This window comes from Physeter macrocephalus, chromosome 1 (assembly GCF_002837175.3).
Source record: "Physeter macrocephalus isolate SW-GA chromosome 1, ASM283717v5, whole genome shotgun sequence".
In the NCBI taxonomy this organism is placed as follows: Eukaryota; Metazoa; Chordata; class Mammalia; order Artiodactyla; family Physeteridae; genus Physeter; species Physeter macrocephalus.
This window is the reverse complement of record NC_041214.2, coordinates 131,995,348-132,009,434: the sequence shown is the minus strand read 5'-3', so window position 1 is coordinate 132,009,434 and position 14,087 is coordinate 131,995,348. Positions and strand designations below refer to the sequence as shown.

At 35.6% G+C, this 14,087-nt stretch overlaps 1 protein-coding gene across 1 annotated transcript in view; it reads left to right on the top strand.

Annotated features, from left to right (window-relative positions):
• The window catches only part of LIPI (lipase I), a 57,994-nt gene that overhangs the window by 20,098 nt on the left and 23,809 nt on the right, over nt 1-14,087 (top strand). The window contains exons 5-8 of the mRNA XM_007100011.3: nt 979-1,068; nt 2,138-2,200; nt 3,924-4,028; nt 9,967-10,078. Coding sequence (XP_007100073.2) covers nt 979-1,068; nt 2,138-2,200; nt 3,924-4,028; nt 9,967-10,078 — 370 coding nt within the window. The remainder of the gene's footprint in view (nt 1-978; nt 1,069-2,137; nt 2,201-3,923; nt 4,029-9,966; nt 10,079-14,087) is intronic.

Here is a 14,087-nt window from a genome sequence, read left to right as displayed (position 1 = left end):
CCTGGTGCCCCAAGGCTCTACAGATACAGTTGGCCGTCCGTATCTGCGGATGTGGAACTCTTGGGCACAGAGGGAGACTGTGCTGCACCATTTTATATACGGGACTTGAGCAGCCTCAGATTTTGGTGTCCGTGTGGGAGGGTGGGAGATTGGGGGAGGCTGTCCTGGAACCAATACCCCATGGATACCAATGGACAAGTGTATACAGAAACTCTTAAATCATAGCTACATGTTTCGTGTCACTCTGGTCCAACTTGTTCCAGCAGAAGCAGCATTCGATTTTTCCAGTTAGTGAGTCTAGCACCAAATCCTACACATTATTATCCAGAATGAGAGCGAATGATCACACTCACCTAAAAGGTCCTAAATGACTTGGCTTCATTTCCTCCAATGCTCTTTCTCACGCATTACACCAGCTAACCTGGATTCTTTGAATACTCCATGTGCACACAGATACCTTCTTGACTCACTGCCTCGCTCACATCCTTCACATCTTTGCTCAATTCTCACCTCCTCAGTGGGAAATTCCCCAAGCAAACTACTTAAAAGTGCAACCTACCACACTCACTAGGCATTCACTGTTCCTTTTTCTACTTAATTTTTCTCTACAGCACTTATTATTATCTGACATACTTGTTTATTATGTCTTTCTCCCACTAGGATGTAATTTCCACTATGATAAGGATTTTTGCTCCATTTTCCTTTTTCACTTATATATTCATAGCACAAAGAACTGTGATGGACCCATAATAAACTGATCACATGTAAATATGTTAAATTAATGAAACATAATTTGCATGAGGAATTAATTGAGGAATTAATACCAGAAAAACTCATCTTTTAAAAAATAGCATTTATCTTATTTTCAATTCAAATTTTGAGTCACTTTCAAAGGATTTTGTAGGAGATTTTGTTTTACATAAGTGTTGCTGACCTGATTATATTTACTTTGTGATTCTTGGGTGCTTTTCTTCTCAGGTTTAGGCATTAAAGAACCCTTGGGACATATAGATTTCTATCCAAATGGAGGGAAAAAGCAACCTGGCTGTCCTAAATCAATTTTTTCAGGTATACCACTAGTATTTTAGAATACATTGTGCATGAGTCAAAATAATGAAAGAAAATCAGTTTACTTTTTTCCCTTATTAATCTGGGGGCAAGATTTTTTTTATCACCATTGCTCATGATTCAGGAGTTATTGGTGGAAAATGGTTTAATGTGATGCTTCTCAGTTCATAAATGTTACCAGTAGACATCCCATTTGGTTATGGGTGAAACCTATTACATTATAGTCTCAACAGTTTTTGTTTATCATTTTAAACATTAGGAGAAGTTATAAGTCAATGAAGAAGCATGTATAGCAAAATTATATAACACAAGTTTGGCTTCAGGATTTAATTTTTACCATTACCATAGTATTGTACAAACACAGATTTATGAACTTCTGCACTTGGTTATTCTGTACATAAATAGCTGAGCAACAGCTCCAGGTGTGGAATTTGGCTCACTTCAGAGCTATGGCAAAAAAATGTTCTGAGGTCTACAGTGGCAATCAGTCAAGTACCACATTATTAAAGGCCACTGCAATTAGAGAAGTTTGGTTAAAGGGATAGGGATGTGAGAAGTTAGGAAAGGAAAGAGACATGATAAAGTTTTAATGTCACCTTGTCTCACGGTCATCTCCGACACTGAATAGAAATGTTAGGCATGAGAGTTAAGAAGGGAGATATGTGTACACTAGTTATTAAATATGGTAGCACTGTGTGTAGAGTTTGTTGAATAATTGAAATTAAACATTTTTGCTGTGTTATTACTTTAGAAAAATTTCTAATAAATCTCATGTAAAAGGCATATTACATTTAAGTTTTAAATGGTAACATTTGTTTAGTTGCCTGAGATAAAACTGCATTGTAGTCAGCACTTTGATATTCATACAGTGCACAGCATTAGGAAGAACTTAATATTTAATTCTTTTTCAAACTTACTTGAACTTGGCTTAATACATCTAACTGCTTGACTTTGAACACTTAAGGACTTGAATTTATTAAATGCAGCCACCAGAGAGCAGTTTACTTATTCATGGCAGCTTTGGAAACAAGCTGCAATTTTATTTCATTTCCTTGTCATTCATACAAAGATTACAAGACTGGTTCATGTGTGGATTGTGCCGACTTTAAGGAAAAATCATGTCCTAAACTAGGTAAGAGAGATTGTCATAATTACTACACATCTTTGTGGAAAATGAACAATGTAATTGTGTTAGTATTTTCTGCCGAAAGCTTTATACTTACTTGTGAATATGCTATTAACATTTTATGGAAAAATTTTCTGTGGAACAGAGAAAATAGTTTATTTCCTACTAAATATTTTTCAGATTCTTAGTGAGAGGAACTTGGTCAACCTCCTTTCTGTGCTCCATGTAGTGGGCGCATTTGGTGGTCTCATGATGATCCTTGTTCTTGATTCACAAAAGGATCTCACTATTTAGCATCCATCTATATTTCCACGAAAGAAAGAAACTTGTGCATTCTTAGTGGTACTGAGGGTTTTGTTTGTTTGTCAGTTGTATTTTTGTTTTTGTTTTTTTTTTTTGTTTTTGCGGTACACGGGCCTCTCACTGTTGTGGCCTCTGCCGTTGCGGGGCATGGTTAGCTTTTCATTTGCTATTAGCAAGTAGATATGAATCATGCATGGTTCACAGCATCTAAATCAATAAACTTAAGAGCAGTTAAGTGTTGCAACTTTTGATAACTAAAGCCTGCCAGTGGGAAATTATAGAGAAAAGAAGAATCCATATAAAAAATAGAATGTTAGAGCTGGAAAGAATCTCAGAGGCTGTTTGTTCAGGGTTTGCCAAAGACAATACCAGACCCCAAGCGTGCCATGGGCATGTAGACATCTGATCGGTATCATGATAGGCTCTACCAGAAATGCTTCCAAAGCCAAGTAACCTCAGTGAAATGGGTAGCAATTACAAAGGCTGAATTAAACAGCCTCCTGTGGTTTTCTTTCACAGGAGGTTTATACTAACATATTAGAGAATTGCTAGAAGAGGCAGGCAATATGCAGGCTCTGCATGACTTATTTCCTCATAGACCCCTTCTGTCCAGAAAATATCTTGTGGGATTAGTTTTCTTCCGGCCTCATGTTGGGGATTGCTTTTCTGGTCCAGTTGCTTTTCCATATAAATGAGGAAATTGTGACCCCGTGTTAACATATGGATTGCTGAAGGACACAAGTGAAAACGGGAGTTAAGTCTCTGAATTTTCAATTCAGTATTCTTTCTACTGCATTCAAATTTCAAATTCGGAGGTAGCAGTGTGGAAATAGACACATACATGAAGTAGGAAGCATATGAAATATGTGTGTGTGTATATATTATACTGTATGTACAAATATTGTTTGTATCTGAAATACATATTATCCATACAATATATAGTGTACATAGATGCTATCTATAATATATACATTGTATATATAATGTATACATATGCGTACTGTATCTGTATGAATGTGTGTATAGGATAATTGAAGGCTGTGCTCATGGAGCTAAATTCTGTGTTCAAGTTTATCTAATCAATTTATTCTGCTGAATTCACTGAAAAGAGTTTCAAGTAAAATTCTGCATTTGTATTAGTAAAAACGTATACAAATGGACTTTAACTATATGGCATATGCAAAGCTCTGATAAGGTTTCTAGGGAGTAGATTTATTTGTGAATCTTGAATTTAAGAGTTGTTATTCTTGTAGTTGAAATAAATAGAATGTAAAATTATTTGAAAAATGATTTTTTAATTATAAAAAGTCATAAATTATAATAATTATAATAATACATTGATCCTTTAGTTCTTTTAGTGATTTGATATTTTTGTATGCTATTTGATGAAAGTCCAATTACTAATATTCTATTTCTCAAATCTCAGGTTATCAAACTGAGCTATGGAAAGATGTTTTAAAAGAGAGAATAGAGAACAGAACTCTCAGGACCACTGTGTTTTTGGATACTGTTGGCACAAACCCATTCTGTAGTAAGTTAACATTTTTAACAAATGAACCAATGATTAGTTTTATATACTAATTCATATTTTTATTCAAAATTCAAATCTCATAATGTACTTTCAAGGAACTTTAAATTTTGTTAGAGCCAGTTATACAAATTCAAATAAGGACTTAATTTTTTTTTTTTTTTTTTTACGGTACGCGGGCCTCTCACTGCTGTGGCCTCTCCCGTTGCGGAGCACAGGCTCCGGACGCGCAGGCTCAGCAGCCATGGCTCACGGGCCCAGCCACTCCGCGGCATGTGGGATCTTTCCCGGACCGGGGCATGAACCCGTGTCCCCTGCATCGGCAGGTGGACTCTCAACCACTGCGCCACCAGGGAAGCCCAGGACTTAATTTTTGAATAAAATGAGCATATGCTTTGGGTAATATTCTTCCAAAAAAATCAAGGTCTTTTTTTTTTTAACCCCCAATTTCCATGATTATCCTTCCCACGTTTAGAGTTATGTCAGCATATAACAGCTTACAGAGTTTAAGACATCTATCTACACTATTACCACCCTTTCAGAAACTGAAACTAAATTATATAAATACAAAAATATGCAAGTAAATAATAATCTTCCCAATATATTTAGAGTTAGACAAGAGGAAAAAATTTGAAGAACAGAAGAGAATCTCAGAAATGTATTAACTAATTAGATTTATGAGGAGCTATTTAAAAAAGTAAAATTATTCTGTTTGGAGAGCAAGATCTTAAAGTGCTTTATAAATAAAAGCAAATCCTATTATATGAAGAATCTTATGAAATAAGTTTCCAGTCACTGCCATTGATCTTGGTTACTGGGGAATAAATATTTAAAATAGACTCTTATTATTTTAAAATATTTTAGGTCAGTTATTGCAGATGTTTTGCAGTAAAGTTATTATCAATTTTTAAGATACTCTTTAAAACATTTGTGATATGCCCTGTCATTCAGAATTGGGCTCATCCATTTTTTAATTTAAAATTTTTATTGAATTAAATTTAGATTCACATGCAGATATAAGAAATAATGCAGAAGGATCCTGTGTACAATTTATTCAGTTTTCTTAAGTGGTAAAATTTTGTAACACTATAGAATAAATGTAATATCATTACCACATGATACTGATATTGCTACAATCCATCCATTTTATTTCTATTTCCTCACTGGTGTGTGTGTGTGTGTGTGTGTGTGTGTGTGTTTAGCGCTGTACAACTTCATCATCATATAGGGCTTTGTATCTATCACCACAGTGAAGATATTGGACAGTTCCATCACTACCAGACCCCTTGGGTGGCACTTTTATAGTCATATATACCAGCTTCTTGTCCTGCTGTTTCTAATCTCTGACATCCATTAATATACTCCTAAAATTTTGTCATTTTGAAAATGTTATATAAAGGGAATCGTTCACTATGTGACCTTTTAATTGGCCTTTTTAAAGTCAGCATGATTCTCTGGAGGTTCATCCAGCATGTATCAATAATTCATTCCATTTTATTGCTGAGTAGTATTCCACAGTATGTATGTACTGAAGTTTGTTTAATCACTCATCTCTTGTAGGACATTAGGCACGTGTTTAGATTTGGCTATTATGATTAAAGCTGCTATGGATATTTGTATAAAAGTTTTTGTGTGAATTTAAGTTATCATTTCTCTGTCAGAAAGGCCTCGGAATACAAATGCTGGGTCAGAAGTTAATTGTACATTTAAACTTATAAGAAATTGAGAAAGTGTTTTTCAGTGTGGCTGACCATTTTACATTACCTGCAGCAAAGTATGAGTGATCTAATGAGTGATTACTTACTAGCATTTGGTGTTGTCATTATTTTAAAAAATTATCCTTCCTGATAGGTATATAGTGATGCCTTCTTGAGGTATTAATCTTTGTTGCCCTAATGGCTTATGAGATTGTGTATTTTCTCTGTATATTCTCTTTGGTGAAATGTGTGTTTATGTCTTTTGCTCATTTTCCAATTGGATTTTTTTTTTTTTTTTTTTTTGTGGTACGCGGGCCTCTCACTATTGTGGCCTCTCCCGCTGCGGAGCACAGGCTCCGGACGCGCAGGCTCAGCGGCCATGGCTCACGGGCCCAGCCGCTCTGCGGCATGTGGGATCTTCCCGGACCGGGGCACGAACCCATGTCCCCTGAATCGGCAGGCGGACTCTCAACCAGTGTGCCACCAGGGAAGCCCCCAGTTGGATTATTTTTTAATTATTGAGTTTTGAGGATTCTTTATATATTTTTGATAGTAGTCCTTGTTTCCTTGTTGAAGATTTGGTTTGCAATTATTTTTTCCCAGTCTGAAACTTGACTGTCTTTTCATCTTCTTCACAAGGGCTTTCACAAGGGCAAAAGTGTTTACTTTTGATGAGGTATAATTTATCATGTTTTCCTTTCACGGACTATGCTTTCGGTATCTAAGAACTCTTTGCTGAGCCCTAGGTCCTGAAGATTTTCACCCCAAATTTTTTTCTAACAGTTTTATAGTTCTGTGTGTTCCTTTAAACATAGACAACCTTGTTTTAAATTTATATTGAAAATTACATACCCTAGAATATCTAAAATAATCATTGCCAAGAAGAATAAAGAAGAAATAATCAATTTGACCTTTCTTCTGTATCACATCTCTTTTTCTTATTTTCTTCTTCTGTCTTCCTCTTCTACCTTTAAGGGTTTGTGATTACAATCTTTTTTTTGTTTGTTTTTCTTTGTCTGAGAATGTCTTTATTTCTCCTTTATTCTCAAAGGATAGTTTTTCTGGGTATAAGATTTAAAGTTGAGTTCCTTCTTTTAGCACTTGAAAAATGCTGTGTCACTTCCTTTTGGCTTCTGTGGTTTCAGATGAGAAATCTATTGTAACTCAATTTGGTGTTCTCCTGTAGATAACACATCATTTCTCTTTGGCTGCTTTCAAGATATTTTTCTTTGTTTCTAGTTTTCTGAAGTTTAATTATAATTCTTTTGTTATACTCCCACAGGTCCCTGAGGTTCTGTCCATTATTTTTCTCAGTCTGTTTTCTCTCTGTTTTCAGCTTGAGTTTCAGGCAGATCGATCTGTTCTCCAGTTCACTGATTTCTATCCTCTTTCATTTCCACTCTGCTATTGAGACTATCCAGTGAGTTCTGTATCCATTATGGTATTTGTCATTTATGTAATGTCTACTTTATTTTCTTTTATAGCTTCTATTTCTTGGCTGAGATTTTTCTATTCCTTCATTTTTCTCAAGAGACTCTGACTTTGAAGCATTTTTATGACAGTTCCTTTAAGATCCTTGTCAGTTAATCCCAGCCTCTGATTCATTTCAGTGCTGGTATTAGTCGATTGTCTTTTCTCACCAGAGTTGTGATTTTCTTTGTTCTTGGTATAATGGGTAATTTTCAATCACATCTTGGACATTATCTCTATGTGACAATTTGAGTCCTGTTTAAATCTTCTATTTTAGCAGGAGTTACATTGTTTAGGTTTTGGCTTTATGTATTCGGAGGCTGTGAGTTTTAGCTACATAAAGCTTCAGGATTATCATATTTTCCTGGTGATTTGCTTTGCTTTGCTCTTTTTTTTTTTGCTTCATAAATAAAAAATGCAATATTTTTTGCCTCACAGATTATTTTATCAGATTTTGTCACAACAACAATTTGTCTCATAGAGCCTTTGAATCTTGTGTCTTCTTTTCTATCCTCAATATTATATTCAGTAGTATTTTATTTCACTTATTTAACAATAAACAATTATTATGAATATTATCATTAATAAAATGCTCACTTATATTTACCAATTTCACTTTTCTACATTTTATCTTGTCCTTTCCTCCCTTCCCAACTCCTTTCTTTGGGATTTAATTTCTATCTTACTAAAATAGATCCTTAATGACTTTTCACTAAGTAATGTCTCTCAGTTTGTTTGTTTGTTTCCTTGAAAATGCCCTTATCTTTTTCTTACTCTGGAATGTAAATTTAGTCCAGAATAGAATTCTACAATGAGAGTGTTTTCATTGAGTACTTTGAAGATACGAATTCTCTCATTTTAAGATAATTTTTTTTCATTTATTAGCAGTCTAATTGTTCCCTGCAGATAATCTATATTTTTCTTCTGGTTAAACTTATGTATGTATATATGTATTTATTTATCCATCTATTAATTTACGCATGATTTGTTGTTATTTTCTAGTCTCAGTGGTCAGTTCAAGTCTCTATTAAATTAAAGAAAAAATATTTGTGTTACTTCAAAATAAAGATTCATGTCACATTTTAACAGAAAACTCTCATCAGTCTGCTCTTCTTCAAAATTCTCCCTTGAGAACAAGTTGGATTTTGTTTTTTCCAGAATTTAGGTACCATAATACTGGGGGATTTTTCATGTAAATTTTTGGAGGTCCTTAACCATTGGGGGCTCGTAAATTTAAATTCTGTGTTACCTGGAGTTTTATTTAGTCTTAAGGAATTTATTTTTCCACTTAAGACCCATACACAACCAGTAGGAAGAATTTTTCAAGTTTCTCTTTCAATGACAAAGCAGAGAGCTAAGGTCCCTGACTGTGCAAGGTTTTTCACTGTAGCTCCATCACTTAGTGTTGTCTCCTGCTGTAGCATGGAAATTGACACTTCATCCTTTGTCTCCATGCCATGCCCAGTTCTCAAGTCCCATGCAGATCCAGGGCTTCAGTTCTTCTTAAGCCTTGCCTTTAATTTCTCTTCATTGCTGTCTCCTGATACTTTCTCTTCCTTCATCTGAGCTTGGTCGTGTTTTCGATTTACACCCAGAATTTCTATACACTTGTAGCAGGAGGCAGGCTTGTTATGTAACATCTCAATATATCATACTGCCAGGAATCATCTGAGCAAGTATGAGCACCCACTTTTTTGGGTGAGGGGACCAAAGTATTTTATCTAAAGCTGGGCAGTCACTTCAAAGTAAGAAGTGTTCCTTTATGTCTTTTGTGTTAGCAATTGATGAGGGTCAATTATAAATCCATTACCTTATTTGAGGTAGTACTAAGCATCTGGCATAGGCAAGAAGTTACCCGGGGCTGTTTAGTAGCAACATTTAATGGCTAGCATGCACAATTTTAGTACGTATGTATTTCACAAGAAAAGTTCATCTATCCCATGTTCTGTTTATATACGTTGTCTTCCAAGAGTTTTGCACAATACTGGGAAAATTCATGGAGAGTAAGAACTTTCTGTGTAGCCCAGACAATATTGGGTATAGGGATGAGTTCAGCATCTTTGCCTCTGAAAGATATATCAATTTTTTTGTACGGGCATTTTGAAAAAGAACTACTACGAGCTCACTCTATATAGGACTGTCTAATTTTACAGTCATTCCAAAACAACCAGTGAAATTGGGAATTATATTTGTCAAGCAAATTTAGCTAGGACTATTAATCAGATAATTAAGGAACCTTATCATATTTACCTTAGATGTGCTATTGATAGAGAAAAATTGTTTAATTGACCTAAATTCTGATATTTTTCAATTTGCAGACAAATTAGTATTTACTAATTATTTGACCAACTTTTCACCATGCCCATGACTGTCTGGCAAGCTTTTATTCCTCATTTTCAAGACTAGTTAAAAATTAACAAGAGGGAATTTCCCTGGTAGTCCAGTGGCTAAGACTATGTGCTCCCAATGCAGGGGGCCTGGTTCGATCCCTGGTCAAGGAACTAAGAGTTCGCAACTAAGAGTTCGCATACCGCCACTAAAGATCCCGCAGGCCACATGCAACAACCAAGACCCGGCGCAGCCGAATAAATAAATATTAAAAAAAGATTAACAAGAGGTAAAATATATTACTTATGTACCAAATGAGTGCCTCTCAATATTATTTGCAAATATTATATATGCCTAGATTACATAAATATATATTTACATGCATATCTGCACCAAAACAAAATTTAAAAATAACATGAATTGCATTCCATATTTTTGTTTTGTAGCCTATTATTTTGTTCTCAGTATAATTGTTCTGGATAAAACGATGAAGGATGGCTATATTACATTTAAATTATTAAACCAACTTGGAATTGTTGAAGAGCCAAGGCTCTATGAGTAAGTATAATTTAGTATCTTTTTGTTTTGTAAAATATGTTTTCTTGAGCTTTTGGAGGATAATCTAAATAGTATAAGTTTTCTATGCAGTGAGTCTTAAACTGTTAAATATTAAATGGATCTCTGGTGTCATATTCTAATTCATTCATTCTATGGAGGGAGATGCCGAATATGAAAGAAACTAAATAACTTGTTCATGTGATACATCTAGCTACTACAAGAGTTAGAAGAAGAGAAGAAACTTTCCACCTAATTTTGAACACTGATAGAATGTGTTGTAATAACTAATAATATCACCCCATAATAGTTTATTACTTTAAATTGCTTAGAATTGTGTATATATGTATATACCCATGCACAAATATACGTATGATTCATCACTTATTCTTATCAGACACATGCTTTGTTAGCTTTTGAATTCACTTATTCAACGAGTGTTATTCAGAACCAACCAAATGTATTCAGGCATTTCACCAAATGATGGGGATCCAAACTGAAATAGCAATGTTACCATGCTCAAGGAGGTCACAGAATTCTGGAGGAGACTAATGCATAATTACAGCTATGAGTAATAAGTTTTATAGTAGCAGAACACTTATATGTGCTATGGGAGTACAGAGGAAGAAGCAAGGAAGCATTTGAAAGGGTGGTATTGCAGTCAGGGAATGGGAGATGGTGCTTTCAAAGGCATGGATAGGAAAGTATGTGAGTTCATTAATAGCACAGATTGCAGTCCTAGAGCAGTTGTTTCAAACTTGTTCAGAAGGCAAACAAATTGTGAGTCTTGCTTTCCTTTACAAGAATCATGTTCTTCTATGCAGAACACCATGAAATACTGATGCTTTTTTATTCAAACACTTGATTAGTGCATTTTTCATGAACAATGTAAAATATAAAACCCATACGCATGGTAAATCTACCCATCTAAGCCTGGCCAATGGCTTTCTTGTTTTTCTATTAATAATTCTTTGCTAATAAATTTAATCACACTTTAGGATTTTAACCCTTTTAGATGCCAGGGAAGTCAGAGACTTTTAAATGATCTTTTATTTCCCTTTACAAAATTAGAATAGAAATTTTTTTTGACATAGAAAATGTGTTATATTATACAGTAGAAAGTGAGAATAATCTATAATTACATTGTCCAGGGATATTCACATTTACTATTTGGTTTATAAACATTCCTCTTTTTCTTCCTCCCCCTCCTCTTCCTTCCCCTTCTCTTCCACCTTCATCTCTTCCTTTTCCTCCTCTTTCTTCTTCTTCTACATGCCCCTGCACATGCATGATTTTTTTACTTAGCAAAATTAGGATCATTTTGCAAATGTGTTCTGCATTCTGATTTTTATACTGAATGCTATAGTGTGATCATTTTTTCTGTATCACTAAAAATCACTTACACATCATAATATGATGCCAAATATATTAATATGCCAATATAGGATTTGAAACAGAGAGTGTCAATATTGTGTATTCAGGGTAGAATGACTCCCCAGATGGATGAGTAATGGGGAGATTAGTGTGGAACAAGTCCAGAGTGGTTGCTATTGTAATAATTTATATGAAAGATAATGGAGGCTTGGATCGAGTCAGTGGAAGTGGGTTTTTAGGATCTAGAGTAGATTTGTTTTTGTGATTAATTGAACATGTGAAAGTGAAGGGAAAAAAACCAATCTGGAGTGACTCTGAGTTTTAAGCTTGGCAACTATTTGAATTATGGTGCCATTTACTGAGCTAGGAGATACATGGAGAGGAGCAAGTTTAATCAATCAATAAAATTTCTTGAACTATACTAGAAATTAAGGACAAAATTTAGGGAAAATTAGATTTCTGTCCTTTCATAATTTTTGTCTAGTGAGCAGTTTGCAAATACATAATACAAATAAAATGATGATGTTCATCATTCCTATTTTCAAACACTTTTTAATGAATATCTTTATTGAGCTAGGCACTGTACTAGGTGCTGAATATACTATGATGAGAAAAAGACATGATCCTAACCTCATTAAATTTACAGTCTAATGAGGGATATAAAATAAATAATTATAAAAATATGTAAATAAAAATCTATCTGTGAAAAATGTCTTGAGGCAAATTATAGTATGTACAGGAACATAAAATAGGGAATGTGAAATAGTTAGTGGGGTCACTAAAAGTTTCTCTAAGGCCTTTTTATATTAGGTGAGACCAAAATGAGGAGCAGGAGTTAGCCACTCTGCTGCATTCTGGGCAGAGGGGCCAACAAAGTCAAAACTCCTGAAGCAGGAGAAAGTATAGTCCATTTTGGGAGCTGAAGGAAGTTTATTATGTCTGAGAATAGAGGCAGGGAAAGGAAGAGAACGATGAGAGAGGTAGAAAACACTTAGATTTTGTAGGAATTAGAACTTGTAGGACATGTTCAAGGATTTCTATTTTATTCACTGGGCAAGTGAAAACCAATGAAGTGTTTGCGCGGGGGCGATCTGGTTGGAGCCAGGACTGGATTATGATTTTGGAAAAACAATTTAACCACAGTGGATTGGAGACGGAAAAGACAGGATGCTGTTGCAAGAATAAAGAGCAGGAACAGTGGTGCCCTGAGATAAAGTGTTTACAGTGGAAATGGAAAAATGAGGATGAGGATGGATTCAAAGCAGAGTCACGATATTTCATAGACAGTCAGCAGGCATATGGGATAGATTAGATGTAGGAGTTAAAGAGAGGATGGGGGAACCTTCAAGATGGCAGAGGAGTAAGACGTGGAGATCACCTTCCTCCCCACAAATACATCAAAAATACATCTACATGTGGAACAACTCCTACAGAACACCTACTGAACACTGGCAGAAGACCTCAGACTTCCCAAAAGGCAAGAAAATCCCCACATACCTGGCCATGTGGCTGACAGGGTCCATGTACCTGGCCATGTGGCTCACAGGGTCTTGGTGCTCCAGCCTGGTGTCAGACCTGAGCCTCTGAGGTGGGAGAGCCAAGTTCAGGACATTGGACCACCAGAGACCTCCCGGCTCCACGTAATGTCAATTGGCGAGACCTCTCCCAGAGATCTCTGACTCAATGCTAAGATCCAGCTCCACCCAATGGCCAGCAAGCTGCAGTGCTGGAGGTCCCATGCCAAACAACTAGCAAGACAAGAACATAACCCCACCCATTAGGAGAGATCCTGCCTAAAATCATACTAAGTTGATAGTCACCCCAAAACACACCACCAGACATGGCCCTGCTCACTAGAAAGACAAGATCCAGCTTCACCCACCAGAACACAAGCAGTCCCCTCCACCAGGAAGCCTACACAAGCCACTGAACCAACCTCACCCACTGGGGGCAGACACCAAAAACAATGGGAACTACAAACATGCAGGCTGCAAAAAGGAGACCCCAAACACAGTAAGCTGAACAAAATGAGAAGACAGAGAAATATGCAGCAGATGAAGGAGCAAGGTAAAAACCCACCAGACCAAACAAATGAAGAGGAAGTAGGCAGTCTACCTGAAAAAGAATTCAGAGTAATTACAGGAAAGATGATCCAAAATCTTGGAAATAGAATGCAGAAAATACAAAAAACGTATAACAAGGACCTAGAAGAATGAAAGAGCAAACAAACAATTATGAAAAGCACAACAAATGAAATTAAAAATTCTCTAGAAGGAATCAATAGCAGAATAACTGAGGCAGAAGAACAGATAAGTGACCTGGAAGATAAAATAGTAGAAATGACTACTGCAGAGCAGAATAAAGAAAAAAGAATGAAAAGAATTGAGGACAGTCTCAGAGACTTCTGGGACAACATTAAATGCACCAACATTCGAATTACAGGGGTCCCAGAAAAGAAGAGAAAAAGAAAGAGTCTGAGAAAATATTTGAAGAGATTATAGTTGAAAATTTCCCTAACACGGGAAAGGAAATAGTCAATAAAGTCCAGGAAATGCAGAGAGTCCCATACAGGATAAATCCAAGGAGAAACACGCCAAGGCACATATTAATCAAACTATCAAAAATTAAATACAAAGAA